Source organism: Bombyx mori, chromosome 25, assembly GCF_030269925.1.
Source record: "Bombyx mori chromosome 25, ASM3026992v2".
Taxonomy (NCBI): domain Eukaryota; kingdom Metazoa; phylum Arthropoda; class Insecta; order Lepidoptera; family Bombycidae; genus Bombyx; species Bombyx mori.
This window is the reverse complement of record NC_085131.1, coordinates 8,677,390-8,691,694: the sequence shown is the minus strand read 5'-3', so window position 1 is coordinate 8,691,694 and position 14,305 is coordinate 8,677,390. Positions and strand designations below refer to the sequence as shown.

At 38.9% G+C, this 14,305-nt stretch overlaps 1 protein-coding gene across 4 annotated transcripts in view; it reads right to left on the bottom strand.

Moving 5' to 3' along the window:
- LOC101745627 (ubiquitin carboxyl-terminal hydrolase puf) overlaps positions 1-14,305 on the bottom strand; it is a 57,439-nt gene that overhangs the window by 40,239 nt on the left and 2,895 nt on the right. For 2 of the 4 annotated variants that reach the window (XR_009976690.1, XM_038020238.2), the window contains exons 5-19: positions 13,730-13,948; positions 12,627-12,797; positions 11,805-11,883; positions 11,365-11,437; positions 10,832-10,950; positions 9,697-9,811; positions 7,636-7,801; positions 6,671-6,841; positions 4,869-4,996; positions 4,707-4,785; positions 4,138-4,325; positions 3,018-3,207; positions 2,057-2,207; positions 1,676-1,979; positions 681-867 (exon numbers count right to left, since the gene is read on the bottom strand). Coding sequence is in view for 3 of the 4 variants with exons in the window: in XM_038020238.2 (XP_037876166.1) it covers positions 681-867; positions 1,676-1,979; positions 2,057-2,207; positions 3,018-3,207; positions 4,138-4,325; positions 4,707-4,785; positions 4,869-4,996; positions 6,671-6,841; positions 7,636-7,801; positions 9,697-9,811; positions 10,832-10,950; positions 11,365-11,437; positions 11,805-11,883; positions 12,627-12,797; positions 13,730-13,948 (2,340 nt within the window). In the remaining variant the exon portion in view is untranslated. The remainder of the gene's footprint in view (positions 1-680; positions 868-1,675; positions 1,980-2,056; positions 2,208-3,017; positions 3,208-4,137; positions 4,326-4,706; positions 4,786-4,868; positions 4,997-6,670; positions 6,842-7,635; positions 7,802-9,696; positions 9,812-10,831; positions 10,951-11,364; positions 11,438-11,804; positions 11,884-12,626; positions 12,798-13,729; positions 13,949-14,305) is intronic. The other 2 variants (XM_038020240.2, XM_038020239.2) reach the window with 2 other exon arrangements.

The window sequence follows — 14,305 nt, the reverse complement described above, 5'->3', positions numbered from 1 at the left end:
CCCGCTACTATAGAAGAAGTTGAATATGCTGATATCCCTGAGGTAGCCCCAGCTTCTGTCAGACGTCACTTATAAATAAACTTCGGACTCTTTCCCGAAGTTTATTAAATATGGGGGGAGGTGTTATATATCCCTACCGAACCCTAAACTGCTGACACCCTCGAACCGCTGACTAGACGGTCCGAGGTAGAGACTTGATAGGAGACCGGAGAACGGGCAGTAGTCAGTGAACTGTGTTAGAGTACGGGTGCGGCTGCCGGGATTACTCTGAGTGTCATTATCCATATTATTCAATATCCAATAAATAGTTGTGTCCTAAGAATTTTCCTTTTTTTAAAACGACCTCAGAGAGAATTCCCATAACAGTACCCGATACGATCCCAAGGCTGGGTCAATATTTCCAATGATATAGGTACGTAAGGTAGGTAAGCAGAATGGATAAGTATGACCCCGACTTGTTAAAAGCGTTAAAGGCTTGACGCGATCGATTTCATGAGCGACGGTGGGTGTTTACTCATTATCGGATTGGTTTGTCTGCCACACATATTGGTAGTTGTTACTAAAAATTATCATATTATCTATTTATGTTTATGAAGGTATTTTTAGATATTTGATTTTATAACTCCTGTAAGAAAACCAATATAGAATTGTTTATCTTCGAAAAGAATGTTGTTATTCACCTGTTTCTCCCACCAGAGGTGCACGTGCGCCCGGAGATGCGCGACGTAGTCGGAGGGGTGCAGCGCGAGCGTGGCGCGCGGCCCCGCGCCCGCCGGCTGCAGCAGCACGCGCACCGAGCCCGCGCCGCCCGCGCCCTCCCACGCGCCGCTCTCGCACAGCTGCCAGCGCCGCAGGTGGTACGCGTATCTGTGCCGCACCAACAACACTCCTTACTCCTGTCACTTATGACTCCCTGAATTTAGCCCCACTTTTTTTGATTTTCGGATTTTTTTATTTTTAATGATTTGTTCGTCGTTTGTTCGTTAATGTTCAAATGTAAAAATTATTTGTTCGTCATTTATTTATTTATAATTAATTAAACCAATGATCACCCTTAAGTTGGCCCGCCTTACTAGATATCTATACTGACTATACTGAGATCTTAGAACTTATATCTCAAGGTGGGTGGCGCATTTATGTTCTAGATGTCTATGGGCTCCAGTAACCACTTAACACCAGGTGGGCTGTGAGCTTGTCCACCCATCTATGCAATAAATAAAAATAAAATAAAAACTATTTTTATCTACATAAGAAATAATTAGACAGTACAAACGCACTTATTAACAAAACGCTAGTAAATACGGCCATTGCCAGCTGACTGACAAAACTGGCGCATGTGCAATGTAGGCGTGAGGTTGATGGTTTGCTTATTAGATATAAAATAATTAATAATTGAGAATTTAATTGTTTTTATGATGGAACAATCACCAATAGTCGTCGAACAAACGATTATTGATCAAAATGTATTAATCTGAGCGATAAAAATAAAGATATCTAGTAACGGGGGCCAACTTAAGGGTTGGGTTGGTTAAGGTGATCATTTGTTTTATTAATTATAAACAAATAAAAGACGAAAATCAAAAAAGTGGGGCCAAATAATCTATGTGCTCGTTCACCCATCGATTATAATAAAAGTAAAAACTATAAATATAATATTATAGTACAGTACACATACCTTCTCTTGAACGTATCCAAATGTGTTTTCAGCAACAAAAGCGCCCTCTGTATGCACTGCAGAGCCGCTTCTTCAGTCATATGCTCGTAAATATTCTGTTTGTCTATTGTCTTCTCCTCTTTGCTTTCAGTGGTTACATCATTCTGAGCTGACGAAGTGCCTTCTCCGTCCTGCTTTGTCGATATCAATCTTTCGGCAGCAGAAGTGAGATGGAACATGCATTTAGAAACAAAATCGTCTTCTTGCTGGAGCTGCTGACCCATATAGTAACTATTCAAGTATTGAATGGCCCCCATCGACACGTCTAGACAAAAACAAATTTAAAACGATAATGTATTTGGTTTAGATAGTAAAAAAATATGATTTTAATGAAAATATTACCTGTGCTGTTGGCCCTCAGTGCAATTTTCCATAAATGATCCATAGCTAATGTATGCGGATGTGCAGTGTCGCGGGAGTCGGCGGTTCCTAATGCCATTCGTGCCAAATTACACAGCTGCTGATACAGACTTAGTCCCATGATGCTTATCGTCTGCAATTAAAATGTTTCAATATTTAATTGTGTGAATATATTCAATGTTGTCTTGCCGCAGCTTTAACTTAATATATGATAGACGATGCCCATAAAGATCATAGATAAATGCCACTATAAGCTGGCACATTTGATCGTACATTTCAAACTTAGAAGCAACATTGACTATCTAGAATACTGTCTGTTACCCGTCTATATAAGAATAGTATCAGTGCCATTTCCCGCGGGAAACATGTGTAAAAAAAGTAGTCTATGTCACCCTCCTGACCTGATATTAACACTTTAAGCCGCTGCTTCGTTTCGTCGTGAAAGAAGGACAAACCAATACAACACAACCAACACAAACAAACACACTAACATTTATAATATCATAACTATATATTTTTTTGCCCTTGTAGGCAGACGAGCATACGGCCCACCTGATGCTGAGTGGTTACCGTCGCCCATAGACTGCAGCAATGCCAGGGGCAGAGCCAAGTCGCTGCCTATCACTTAATACTCTCCACAAGCCTCGTTTGAAGAAAGACATGTCATAGCCCTCGGGAAACACAGAGGAGGGGAGCTCCTTCCATAGTCGGATAGTACGTGGCAAATAGACCTCTGGAAACGCACTGTCGATGAACGCAGCGGTGCCAGATAATATGGATGAACTCAGCTCCGATGGCAGGAGGTGCGGTGATAAAAAGGAGATGTATCATCTCAAACAATTCCTCAGGGCACTCCCCATGAAACAAACGGTGTAAAATACAGAGGGAACCGAAGTCCCTCTGTAGACTCAGAGGTTCTATGTATAATAAAGTCCGAACTCACCTCTGGATCCAAAGTCGGCATCTTTTCAACGTACAAGAATCTCAGTGCGTCCAGGCCCAGGGCGTGCAGAGCGTGCTGGTCCGGCGTCTTCGTGTGCGACAGCAGCCACGAGTACAGGCAGTCGGCGCACTCGGGCGTGCCCCGCACCACTAGACACTGCCACAGTTCCTCGACTTGTTCCACTGTCAATCTAGAAAACAAATTTGCATTATTAGCCATGACATGTCCTTCTTCGAACGAGGCTTGCGGAGAGTACTTAATGGTAGGCAGCGGCTCGGCTCTACCCCTGGCATTGCTGTACGTCCATGAGCGACGGTGACCACTTACCATCAGGTGGGCCGTATGCTCGTCGTCTGCCTACAAAGGCAATTAAAAAAAAAAGTATTACATCAGGGATAGAAGAAAACCTAAATTTTTAAATATTTCAATGAGAATTACAAACTTATTATTTTCGACAAGGTCGGCAAGTTTTACAAAACCACAGAGATTATTTAATGAGCGTCCCTATTTGCCGAGACAAATTGTTTTTTTGGACAATTGAAATAATATACAATAACAAAGTAAAACATTTTGACTGAATCACCCGATTGAGGGCTTTAGGTTACCAGGCGAACGAAAAAAAACTCTTGACGAAGCGAGTCTTCGATTTCTCAAAAACGTACTAGAAAGATGTAGAATGATGGGTACGTAGATGTGTCCGCTCCTAATATTCTACCCGCAGTTTTCGGTCTACCATTGAGTATGGCTCTTGCAAAATCGTCGAAATATTAGGAACTCACCATTTAATTTGAAAATCATAGTCATAATCCATCAAATTATAGTATTTATAACAAATTGATATCAAATGGTGAGGGGACGGGGGAACGGGTGTGACTGAAAATCACTGGTGTTCGATGCATTCACTTTGAGCAGCATCAGCTGAGCTGAGCTGATCCTTTCGATTTTTTTATTTTTTATTTATTTACCTGTAATAATCTAAACCTGTGTGAAAGACTTAATTATTTTATTATTATTATTATTATTGAATTGTAGTATTTGAATCGTTCATTGTGGCGGACTATGGGAGAGGCCTACATCCAGCAGTGGAGAGATACAGGCTGATGATGATGTAGTATCTCACTTGAAGTGATGCGGCGATCCGACCGGTGAGAATATGGCGGTGAGGAAGTGCAGGCGCACGGTGAGCTCGGTGATGTGCGCGTAGTGCTGCGCGTCCGTGGTGCTGGCGCGGCGGGCGCTGGTGTAGTGCCGCAGGTCCTCCACGAACAGCCGCATCATGCCGCGCTCGCGCTCCGCCCACATCACCACCTGCATTGCACGGCACGCTTGCAATGTTACAACTACATATTCTAACAACTCGAAATCTGATTTTCTTTCTTTTAACTCACTAAATACAGTGAGCCCGAACGCATATAGAGAAAAATGTTCAGCATGAAAAATTCTTAAGACAATTTTGTAGAATTTTAATATGAGTCTTTAGAATGCGAAATTTTGTTTCACACAAATTCCGAAACTTTATTCCAAAAAAGCTTTCCAATACTACAACGCCCTATTCATTTAATATTATTATGAGACTGTTTTTAACACACAAAAGTTCAGTCTTTCTTATATGCTTCTGCTTAATATAATAGTAGTTAAATTATATATTATTGTACTGAGCAATTCTAATTCAAACAATAATTTTCTTACTTGATGCATGTCCATTCCACGCAATTGTTGAAATGACGAAAACAATTTTGGTAGCAAGCGTAACGAGACAGCCACAGACCTAAAAAATAAATTAAAATAGTATGTTAGTATGTAAGCACAATAAATGAATCATACAAAAGCTTTGCGAAAAGAAACGCATACCTATGGTTGGCAAGATTATCAAGACATCCTTCTATGAATTTTATCCTTATAAATTTGTCGGTACTGAAACAAAGTAGGGCGCATAGAGCCTTCTCAGCTTCTAACGCCAATCCTTCGCCTAATTGTTCCTGAAAACCAATAAAGATCATAATAATATAGTATAATAATTTACAGCTTATTAAACTTATAAAACGATACACTTTTTACAATTAAATATTGTATTCAAAAATCCACAAACATGTGTAGTTTTAATAAAATATAACAGTTTTTTATAATATCAAACTATTATATATTGTGGAATGTGTTTATAAATATTAAAAATATGTAGAAGGAAGGTTACCTTACCACCCCAAGAGCTAATAGTTGTAAGCAATACTGAAGCTGTTGAAATAGGGGAGATGGTCACTACTTCGGGTCACAAATTGACCAGTATCACTATTTCATTACAGTAAATACCTCATGTCTTAGGGTGGACGGTAGTATTCACGTTATGACATCTACGGTATTTTGTAACCATTTAAAATCAATCGTAAAATCATGTAATGAAAAGATCGTATTTAACAGGATGGTTGCGTCGAGTACATGTGTTGCTGTAGTGCGCGCGGAACTAGTTGGCCGCGCCTTAGGTGGCGACAGGGGTGAGGGGGCGGGTTGCCTACTGCTCGTAACGCACATGAGATTAGATAGTGATGACTAAATAAAAAAAATGATATAATAAATAAATAAAAAACAATTGAACTTTTAGAAGTTGACAATGTACTTATCTAATTATATTGTAATTAATAGTAAAATAAACCAAAAACAAATTAAGTATATCAAATTATTCTGACTAATTTAAATGATGTATGAAATTATTTAATTTATATAATATATAAAAATGAATTGCTGTTAGTTAGTCTCGCTAAAACTCGAGAACGGCCTGACCGATTTGGCTAATTTTGGTCTTGAATTATTTGTGAAGTCCAGAGAAGATTTAAAAGGTAAATATGAAAATGCTCGGAATTAAATAAAAACAGCAATTTAGTTTTTCCTTTGAGGTGTCCCCCGTCGGACGGATTCCTTTTGTTTGTTTTAAGTTTATTTTATACAAAAGTTTAGGTCTTTTATTTATCGATTGAGGCACTACGAAGTCTGCCGGATCAGCTAGGTAATATATACTAATATGAAATTACTCTGACATATCCTCTGAATCACTTGATTCTCAACTCTCTGAATTTGATTCAGAATCATCTTGTAAGTTTATGATGATTTCGTCCATCATAGTATCAATCAGTAATGTAATCTCATGTCAGTAATGACAGCAAGCGCCCCCGCTTCTCCATCCCGCCTGTCACATACCTAAGGCGCGGCCAACTAGTTTTTAAAAAAATGGATTTTATGACCTGTTAACTAAGTCATGTCTTATTTTAATTTATATTCTTATTTTTATGAAAAATTATGAAATAAAGATGATTAATCTGAGATATCAATCAACTGGGATGAAATCAAATGAAATGAGATGAGATAATATAGGATGAAATATAACCTCAGTAAAATGGTGGTGATTTACTGAGATTTTTTCAGTGGACTTTTTGGAGGTTCCCGAGAAGTTACGTCCAGCAGCTTTGTTTCATTTTCTCACATTTGTGCACTTTCGCAGATACTAAACAGTTAATAAACCACCGTTATTAGACATTTAAACCTGAAGAAACACTAAATAGACAAAATAAAACAAATCACACAGCTTTACTCCTCGAGTTCCCGCCAAAAAGTCGGGCAACTAGTTCCGCGCGCACAGTAGTGTCTGGGTCCATACAACTCACAATGTTGCCGTCCTGCAGCAGGTCCCACAGCAGCGTGTTCCCGGGCCGGCACACGTCGTCCGCGTTGAAGGGCAGCGGCGAGGCGGGCCGGCCGCGCTTGCCCTCCAGCGCCCCGGCCAGCGCGCTCTGTGCCTGGTACTCCGTTATACACTGGGCCTGGTGGGTCACAAACTACTTTTACAAATATCACATTATTCTCATCGCGTATGTTTCACGGGGTATACTTGACAAAATTGACACCCACGAAAATTCAAATTGCCATTAGTCAATTCGGATAATACGTTTTCAAAGATTATTTGATATGCATATCCTGACATCCTACGGTGACAACTAACGATTACGCAGGTTAAATCCTATTGTTGGAGGCAATATCCAATTCTATAGTAGTATGATGAAGCAAATAAATAATGGATAGGGTGCGTTCGAGCGTGCGTGTATGCGTGTGCGCGTGTGTGTGTGTGTGCGTGCGTGCGTGGGTTTCGTGCGTGCGTGTGTGTGTGTGTGTGTGTGCGTGTGTGCGGGCGTGCGTGCGTGCGTGTGTGTGCGTGTGTGTACATGTGCGTGCGTGTGTGCTTGCGTGCGTGTGTGTACGTGTGCGTGCGTGCGGTTTGTGTGTGTGTGTGTGTGTGTGTGTGTGTGTGTGTGTGCGTGCGTGCGTGCGTGCGTGCGTGCGTGCGTGCGTGCGTGCGTGCGTGCGTGCGTGCGTGCGTGCGCCTGTGTGTGTGTTGACATGCGAGAAATAAGAGTGAGTGTTGAGATGACGGCTGGTAGAGGAGAATGAAAAAGAATAACTGGCTGTGTCGACCCCACCTAGGGATAAGGTGGAGACCAATAAGGAGAAGCAGTACGTCTGGCATTGGGATAGTAACTTGTATGGCACCGTATATGTCAATTCCAAGTATGTTTAAAATTTATAATAGCCACACTATTTTCCTATGAACATTTACTTTCAAGATTACAATTACCTGCTGTGCCAGTCGAGCCAACTCTTCCTCACAAGCGGAGTCGTCCTCGTCGAGGTCGGCCAGGTGCGGATGCGAATGCGGAGACAGCGCGGAAGATGCACTGCCCTCCTCCTCGTCACCGGCTCGTCGCTTGTAGCTCTCCATCAATCGAAGCTCCATCAACCTCCTGTCATATATATGGTACTATTATTAAGAAGAGTAGTAGTAGTTTTATTTTGCCAAATGGAAAGGCAAAGATATCATACCATACAGCCTAATCTTTAATATATATATTTATGAAATATGATATTATGAAATGGAATGAGATAATGTGATATGGGATATTTTTATGAAAAAGGATAATATGGAGTGAATTCAAATGATATAATATATGATGATATGGGATGAAATATAATCTCAGTAAAATGGTGGTCATTTACTGAGATTTTTTCAGTGGACTTTTTGGAGGATAACGGCTTTGTTTCATTTTCCCATATTTGTGCACTTTCATAGATATTAAACAGTTAATAAACCACCGTTATTACACATTTAAACCTGAAGAAACACTAAATAGACAAAACAAATCACACAACATCACGCAATCTTGTTTAATATATTTATAAGAAGAGGTCCACGAAGCGAAATAATTTTAAGGTAATTATTTAAACATTTTTTTTAGTTTAGAAGGATGATGGAAATTGGAATTTTTTTTTAAATTAACAATCGTCTAGAATATTGAAAAATATGTTTTTATAAAAAATTCCAACGGAAATAAATTTTTTAAAGTGTTTAGATTATGCAATAATTTTTTTAGATTTTTCAATTAACTTTAAGTACTTGAAAAAAATTTTTTTAAGTAACGTACTCGCTTTCGAGGCCGTGCGCGCAACCTAAGAATGGCGCGCGGCGGGCTATTTTCAGCGTTAAATTAAAATTATAAATAATGGAGCTACAGTTCCGGGAGTTGGAACTTTTTTTTACTAAATTTCCTCCTCTTTAAGGATCTTTTTTTCAAATTTCGAAAATATTTATAGTTTACGGACAATAAGCAATAAACGAAACGCTATTTTTTGAAGGTGTTTAATTGTTAATAACTTTTGGAATTTTTTATGTGCTAATTCAATTTTTTAGCACAATGGTCTAGACATTATTCCGAATCGAATGAGCTAAACCACATAATTTTAGCAGTAGTATGTCGAATTAACACCATTTTTAACTTGTCGACTAGACTAATCACAAAAACACGTACCGTACACATATAACCTAACCCCAAAATTACCTTTTTGAATTCAATTTATTATTTTTGTAGTAGTAGCCCCGGTAATTAACAAATTAAAGAGCGGACGGTTAACGTGGTATGGACATGTGATGCGTAGAGAGAAGATGCATGTGACTAGGAGATGTATGGAAATGGTAGTGCAAGGTAGAAGGGGAAGAGGTCGACCCAAGAAGACATGGACGGAGTGTGTCAATGACGATATGAGATAGAGAGGAGTGAATGTTGAGCTAACAGCTGATAGGAGAGAATGGAAAAGAAAAATTAGCTGTGCCAACCCTACCTAGTGTGATAAGGTGAAGAAAAATAAGTCTATCTGTTGGTTTCTTTCATGTTAATTGGTTTATTGGTTCGTTGAAACGTTTCTTACTTTTTTTCTATGGTTATCCTGACGCTTGTTTTAGCCTCGAACGACGTAAATGATATAGCTCTCTCGAGCGTTTCATAACTTACATAATATATAATAATTTTGAAATATAAGATTTACTAGTGGTAGAAAGAACCTCTTGTGAGTCCGCGCGGGTAAGTACCACCACCCTGTCTATTTCTGCCGTGAAGCAGTAATGCGTTTCGGATTGAAGGGTGGGGCAGCCGTTGTAACTATACTTGAGACATTAGAACTTATCTAAAGGTGGGTGGCGCATTTACGGCGTAGATGTCTATGGGCTCCAGTAACCACTTAACACCGGCTGGACGAGCTCACCCGTCTAAGCAATAAAAAAAAAGAAACTATGTTGTTCCTTACTAATAACTCTCCAATCAAGTTATTTCAATAAAAAAACCAGCCAATCAAATCAAGAACTTACCTAGCGTCTACGTTATCGCAGAGCAGCTGGTAATGCGCGGTCTCGCTTCCAGACGATTCCTCTTCCACTTCTGAAACGGACTCGGCCAGTTCGGACGTCTTCAGCTGCGTTGCTACTGGATATAATATTGTTTATTTCAATAATTTAATACGAATATTGTAAGGACTGCTGTGTTATGAAACGGATTTTAGTTTTAATTTTTCGACTAGATTCTCTAATATTATAAAACCATTTTCGTTAGCATAAAAAGTGGTATAGATATTTTGAGGTAATAATTGATGTTTTAACTCTTGATGTTTTAGAAATCACAACGTGAACACTAACGCCCATCTTAAAACTTGAGGTATATGTCTTAATCTATACTAATATTATAAAGAGGAAAGATTTGTTTGTTTGTTTGTTTGTTTCGAATAGGCTCCGAAACTACTGGACCGATTTGAAAAATTCTTTTTCCATTAGAAGCCGACATTGTCCCTGATGAACATAGGCTACTTTTTTGAATTTTTTTTTTTTTTTTGATTCATGTGTGTTTTAATGTTTCCGAAGCGAAGCGAGGGCGGGTCGCTAGTTATTTAGTAATTACGTAAATCCTTTTTTTCCTTATTACGGGTTTGACTTTTATTATACGATGTTATATTCCTTCATCATGAAAGTCATCCATGAGAATGTGTTAACTACATATTTCATTACAAAAATTGGTACCTGCCTGAAGGATTCGAACGCCGGCACTGTCGCATCGATTGATACGAGTGCACCGGGCGTGTTATCCATTAGGCCACGACGACTTCATCGTTAAATAAACATGTCATCTATAGGTAAAATCTACAGTGGTTTTTTTTTATTGCCTTTGTAGGCAGAGGAGCATACGGCCCACCTGATTGTAAGTGGTCACCGTCGCTCATGGACGTCAGCAATGCCAGGGGCAGAGCCAAGCCGCTGCCTACCAACACATGTGCCGTTATAACTACTGAACCATGCATCCGATTAACTTGAAACTTGATATCCATGTAGAAAGTACATGTACTTAATGGATAGGCTAATATTTATATGAGTGTAGGAGTCCCAAATAACGGGCGAGTACGGCTAGTATCAAATAAAATTACAGTAATCAATAAGATTATGACCGTGCACTCACGGAAATGCCTAGCTTTGCCCGGTTTGTGTCTCTTTTTGTAGAGTTTCTTCTTGCGGGGACGGAGCAGCTCCTCCGCTCCGCTGCTAGCGCTGCCGCTGCTTCCGGCGCGTTTATTGCGTCTAAAAAATACAATAAGTTAATCGGACATTCGATGTATCAATAAATTTTAAGCTTAGAAATTTGTGATGTAGAGAAAAAAATCGACGCTTGAAAGGCAAACGTGACTAAGCGACAATAACTGCTTTGTACATAAATGATAGGCAATAACTATATTCGATGCACAAAAAATATATATTTCTAGGTCTATTAAAATAATTTCAATCCTATTGCTCGATAGATTCGTTAAAATAGAATTTTTTTCTGGTATTTCAACTTTAAATTAGTCTACTGTAAAGTTCACGCATTGTCGCTTAGTCATGTTTGCCTTTCAAGAGTCGAAATGATTCCACATTGATAAAAAATTGTGTAATTTAATTGGCAAGATTACGACTTCTAAATTATGTGTATTGGATATTGAACAAATGACAACGTACTTTTGACAGGACTTTAATGGGGTGCATTCCTTTTTCGCCAGCTCTTCCCCTTCACGTAACCAGTCTTGATCGGCTATGAAACAATAGTGACATAAATACGTAATAACCCAATTTCGTGTTATTTTTAGTAATTTTTGCTTAGATGGTTGGAGGAGCTCAATCCACCTGGTGTTAAGTGGTTACTAGAACCCATAGACATCTACAACGTAAATGCGCCACTCAACTTGAGATATATAAGTTCTAAGATCTCAGTATAGTTGCAACGGCTGCCCCACCCTTCAAACCGAAACGCATTACTGCTTCACAGCAGAAATAGGCGGGGTGGTGGTACCTACCCGTGCGGACTCACAAGAGGTCCTACCACCAGTAATTAAAAATTGATTTTATTTATTGATTATTTATTGAAAAAGAAATTAAATAAAAATAAGATTTCAAAATACCTGTTAGTTCACGTTGATGTTTGCTTTGTTTCCTTGGCGTCGGACCGGCTTCTTCGCCTGAAGTACTTAATTCTTCGCACTGAAAATATATTGTAAATTTTGAATCAATACCATACTCTATTAAATTGCTTTATTAAAAAAATTGTCTAGTTCTAAGATGAAAGGCGATTGCATGCAGCAGAGATGCAAATGTTGAGATGGATGTGTGGAGTAACGAGAATGGATAGAATACGGAATGAATATGTTAGAGGATGTCTGAGAGTGGCACCGGTGACTGAGAAGTGCACGTTTGGGATGGTATGGACATGACTGATGAGACAAAATGGAAATGAGGCTGCTATGAGAATGTTAACTATGAATGTGGAAGGATATAGAGGAAAAGGTAGACCTAAGAAGAAATGGATGGATTGCGTGAAAGACGATATGGGTAAGAAGGGAGTGAGCGAAGTAATGGTATATGATAGAAGAGTATGGAAGGAGAAAACATGTTCCGTTAACCCCAGGTGACTGGGAAAAGGGCAGGATAATGATGATTAACACTTATCATACCAACACTTACTGATACCTATTTCTACCATAGCAGGTAGATAATGGTATACGACTAGTATTACTCAAAATAAACAAAAGAAAACAAACAAAAAAATATATAATAATGTAGATTAATTCGTAAGAAAAAGTCATGAAGTCAGATGTACAAAAGCAATAAGAAGATACGTGCATTTTCAATGCAAAAGTTGAAAATGGTTCATTTGACCCATTATGGTATGTTTAGTGTTAAAAAAATAGTCTAGAATATTTTTAAAAAGCTTTTGTTATGATTACCGGATCGTCGTCGGAATTGGTCTGGTCCATGCTGACGCTGGCCTCGGAGGAGGAGCGGTGCGGCGGCTTGCAGGGCGGCGGCGGCACGCGCGGCTCGTCCAGCGCCGGCGACGCGCCGCCCGAGCCGCGGGACCACATCGCGCGAGTCAGGGCCGACGCCAAGTACAAACTCTGACGAACAATTACCAAATACAGTGGTGTACATTATTATTTTTATTGTTTAGATGGGTGGACGAGCTCACAGCCCACCTGGTGTTAAGTGGTTACTGGGGCCCATAGACATCTACAACGTAAATGCGCCACCCACCTTGAGATATAAGTTCTGAGGTCTTAGTATAGTTACAACGGCTGCCCCGCCCTTCAAGCCGAAACACATTACTGCTTCACTGCAGAAATAGGCGGGGTAGTGGTACCTACCCGTGCGGACTCACAAGAGGTCCTAACACCATAATTACGCAAATTATAATTTTGCGGGTTTGATTTTTTATTACACGATGTTATTCCTTCACCGTGGAAGTCAATCGTGAACATTTGTCAAGTACGTATTTCATTAGAAAAATTGGTAACCGATATATATTAGATATGAACGCAACGGAAGTCTTATCTTTTAGGCCACGGCGACTGCAAACTTCATTATTTCTGGTATGATAAAACAAAAATGGTATAAATTTATTACTATTAGACGGGAATTCACTTTTACGATTTAGCAAGTTTTATCTTATAACATTATTATTAAACCAGTCCTAAAGTATTTGGCATGTCATTAATATGTTGTTATGTACTAATTGCAGTTGTACCTTAGCAATATACCTTAGCAATATATACAATATAATAGTACATTCCTATAATATCTTCAGTTCTTTACGACATTTGCTATATTTCCGAAGTTTTACAAAGTTATGCAGTTTTTAGGCTAAGGTCGATAAATATTTTTCTTTTTATAGTGACTTACTAACAAAAGTTTAAGATAAACTATGTCTTGATCATATATCCATCAAACCCAAATTCATCACTGAATCTTCATAGATACACAAGTTAATTATTTATCAACTCTCAGAGTTCTAATTGAAACATAATTTGAATTAGAATAAATATGAACATACCTGTTCTGTGTGTTCTTTGGGTGGTAAAGCACAGAGTAGGCTGTAGAGATGAGCACAGGGCTTTGGAGCCAATGCTCTAATAAAACCAGGTAGCAGATCATACACCTGCCTCCCACAATGTTTCAGCTGTGCAGCTGCCCATACCAACTCTACATGCTCTGGGGTCACCCGACCTTCGACTGCCAGAAACTTAAGTATCATGTGGGACTGCTTTATAACCTGAAGAATCCAAAGAATTTAACTATAGCAGTTTTAAATAGTATACACCTTGAGTTACAATTATTGCTAAAATTAACAGTATGTTCAATATTCATTAAATTGATCACTAAGCAGAACCAATTTAATTTATTCTCTTCTATAGTTAATTTGTTCTCTTTAAGTTTTTAAATATAGATAATCAACGAATACTGTTATATGTATATTGTATTTATTGTAATAATCAACAAATCTGTTCAGAAATAAAGTAATATCACTGTTAACAACAATGATAATGACCAATCATAATCACATGGACAGTTTGCCTATTGCAAGGCAATGCAAAATGTTTCACAGGTTGTCTAATTGTTATTTAAAAGT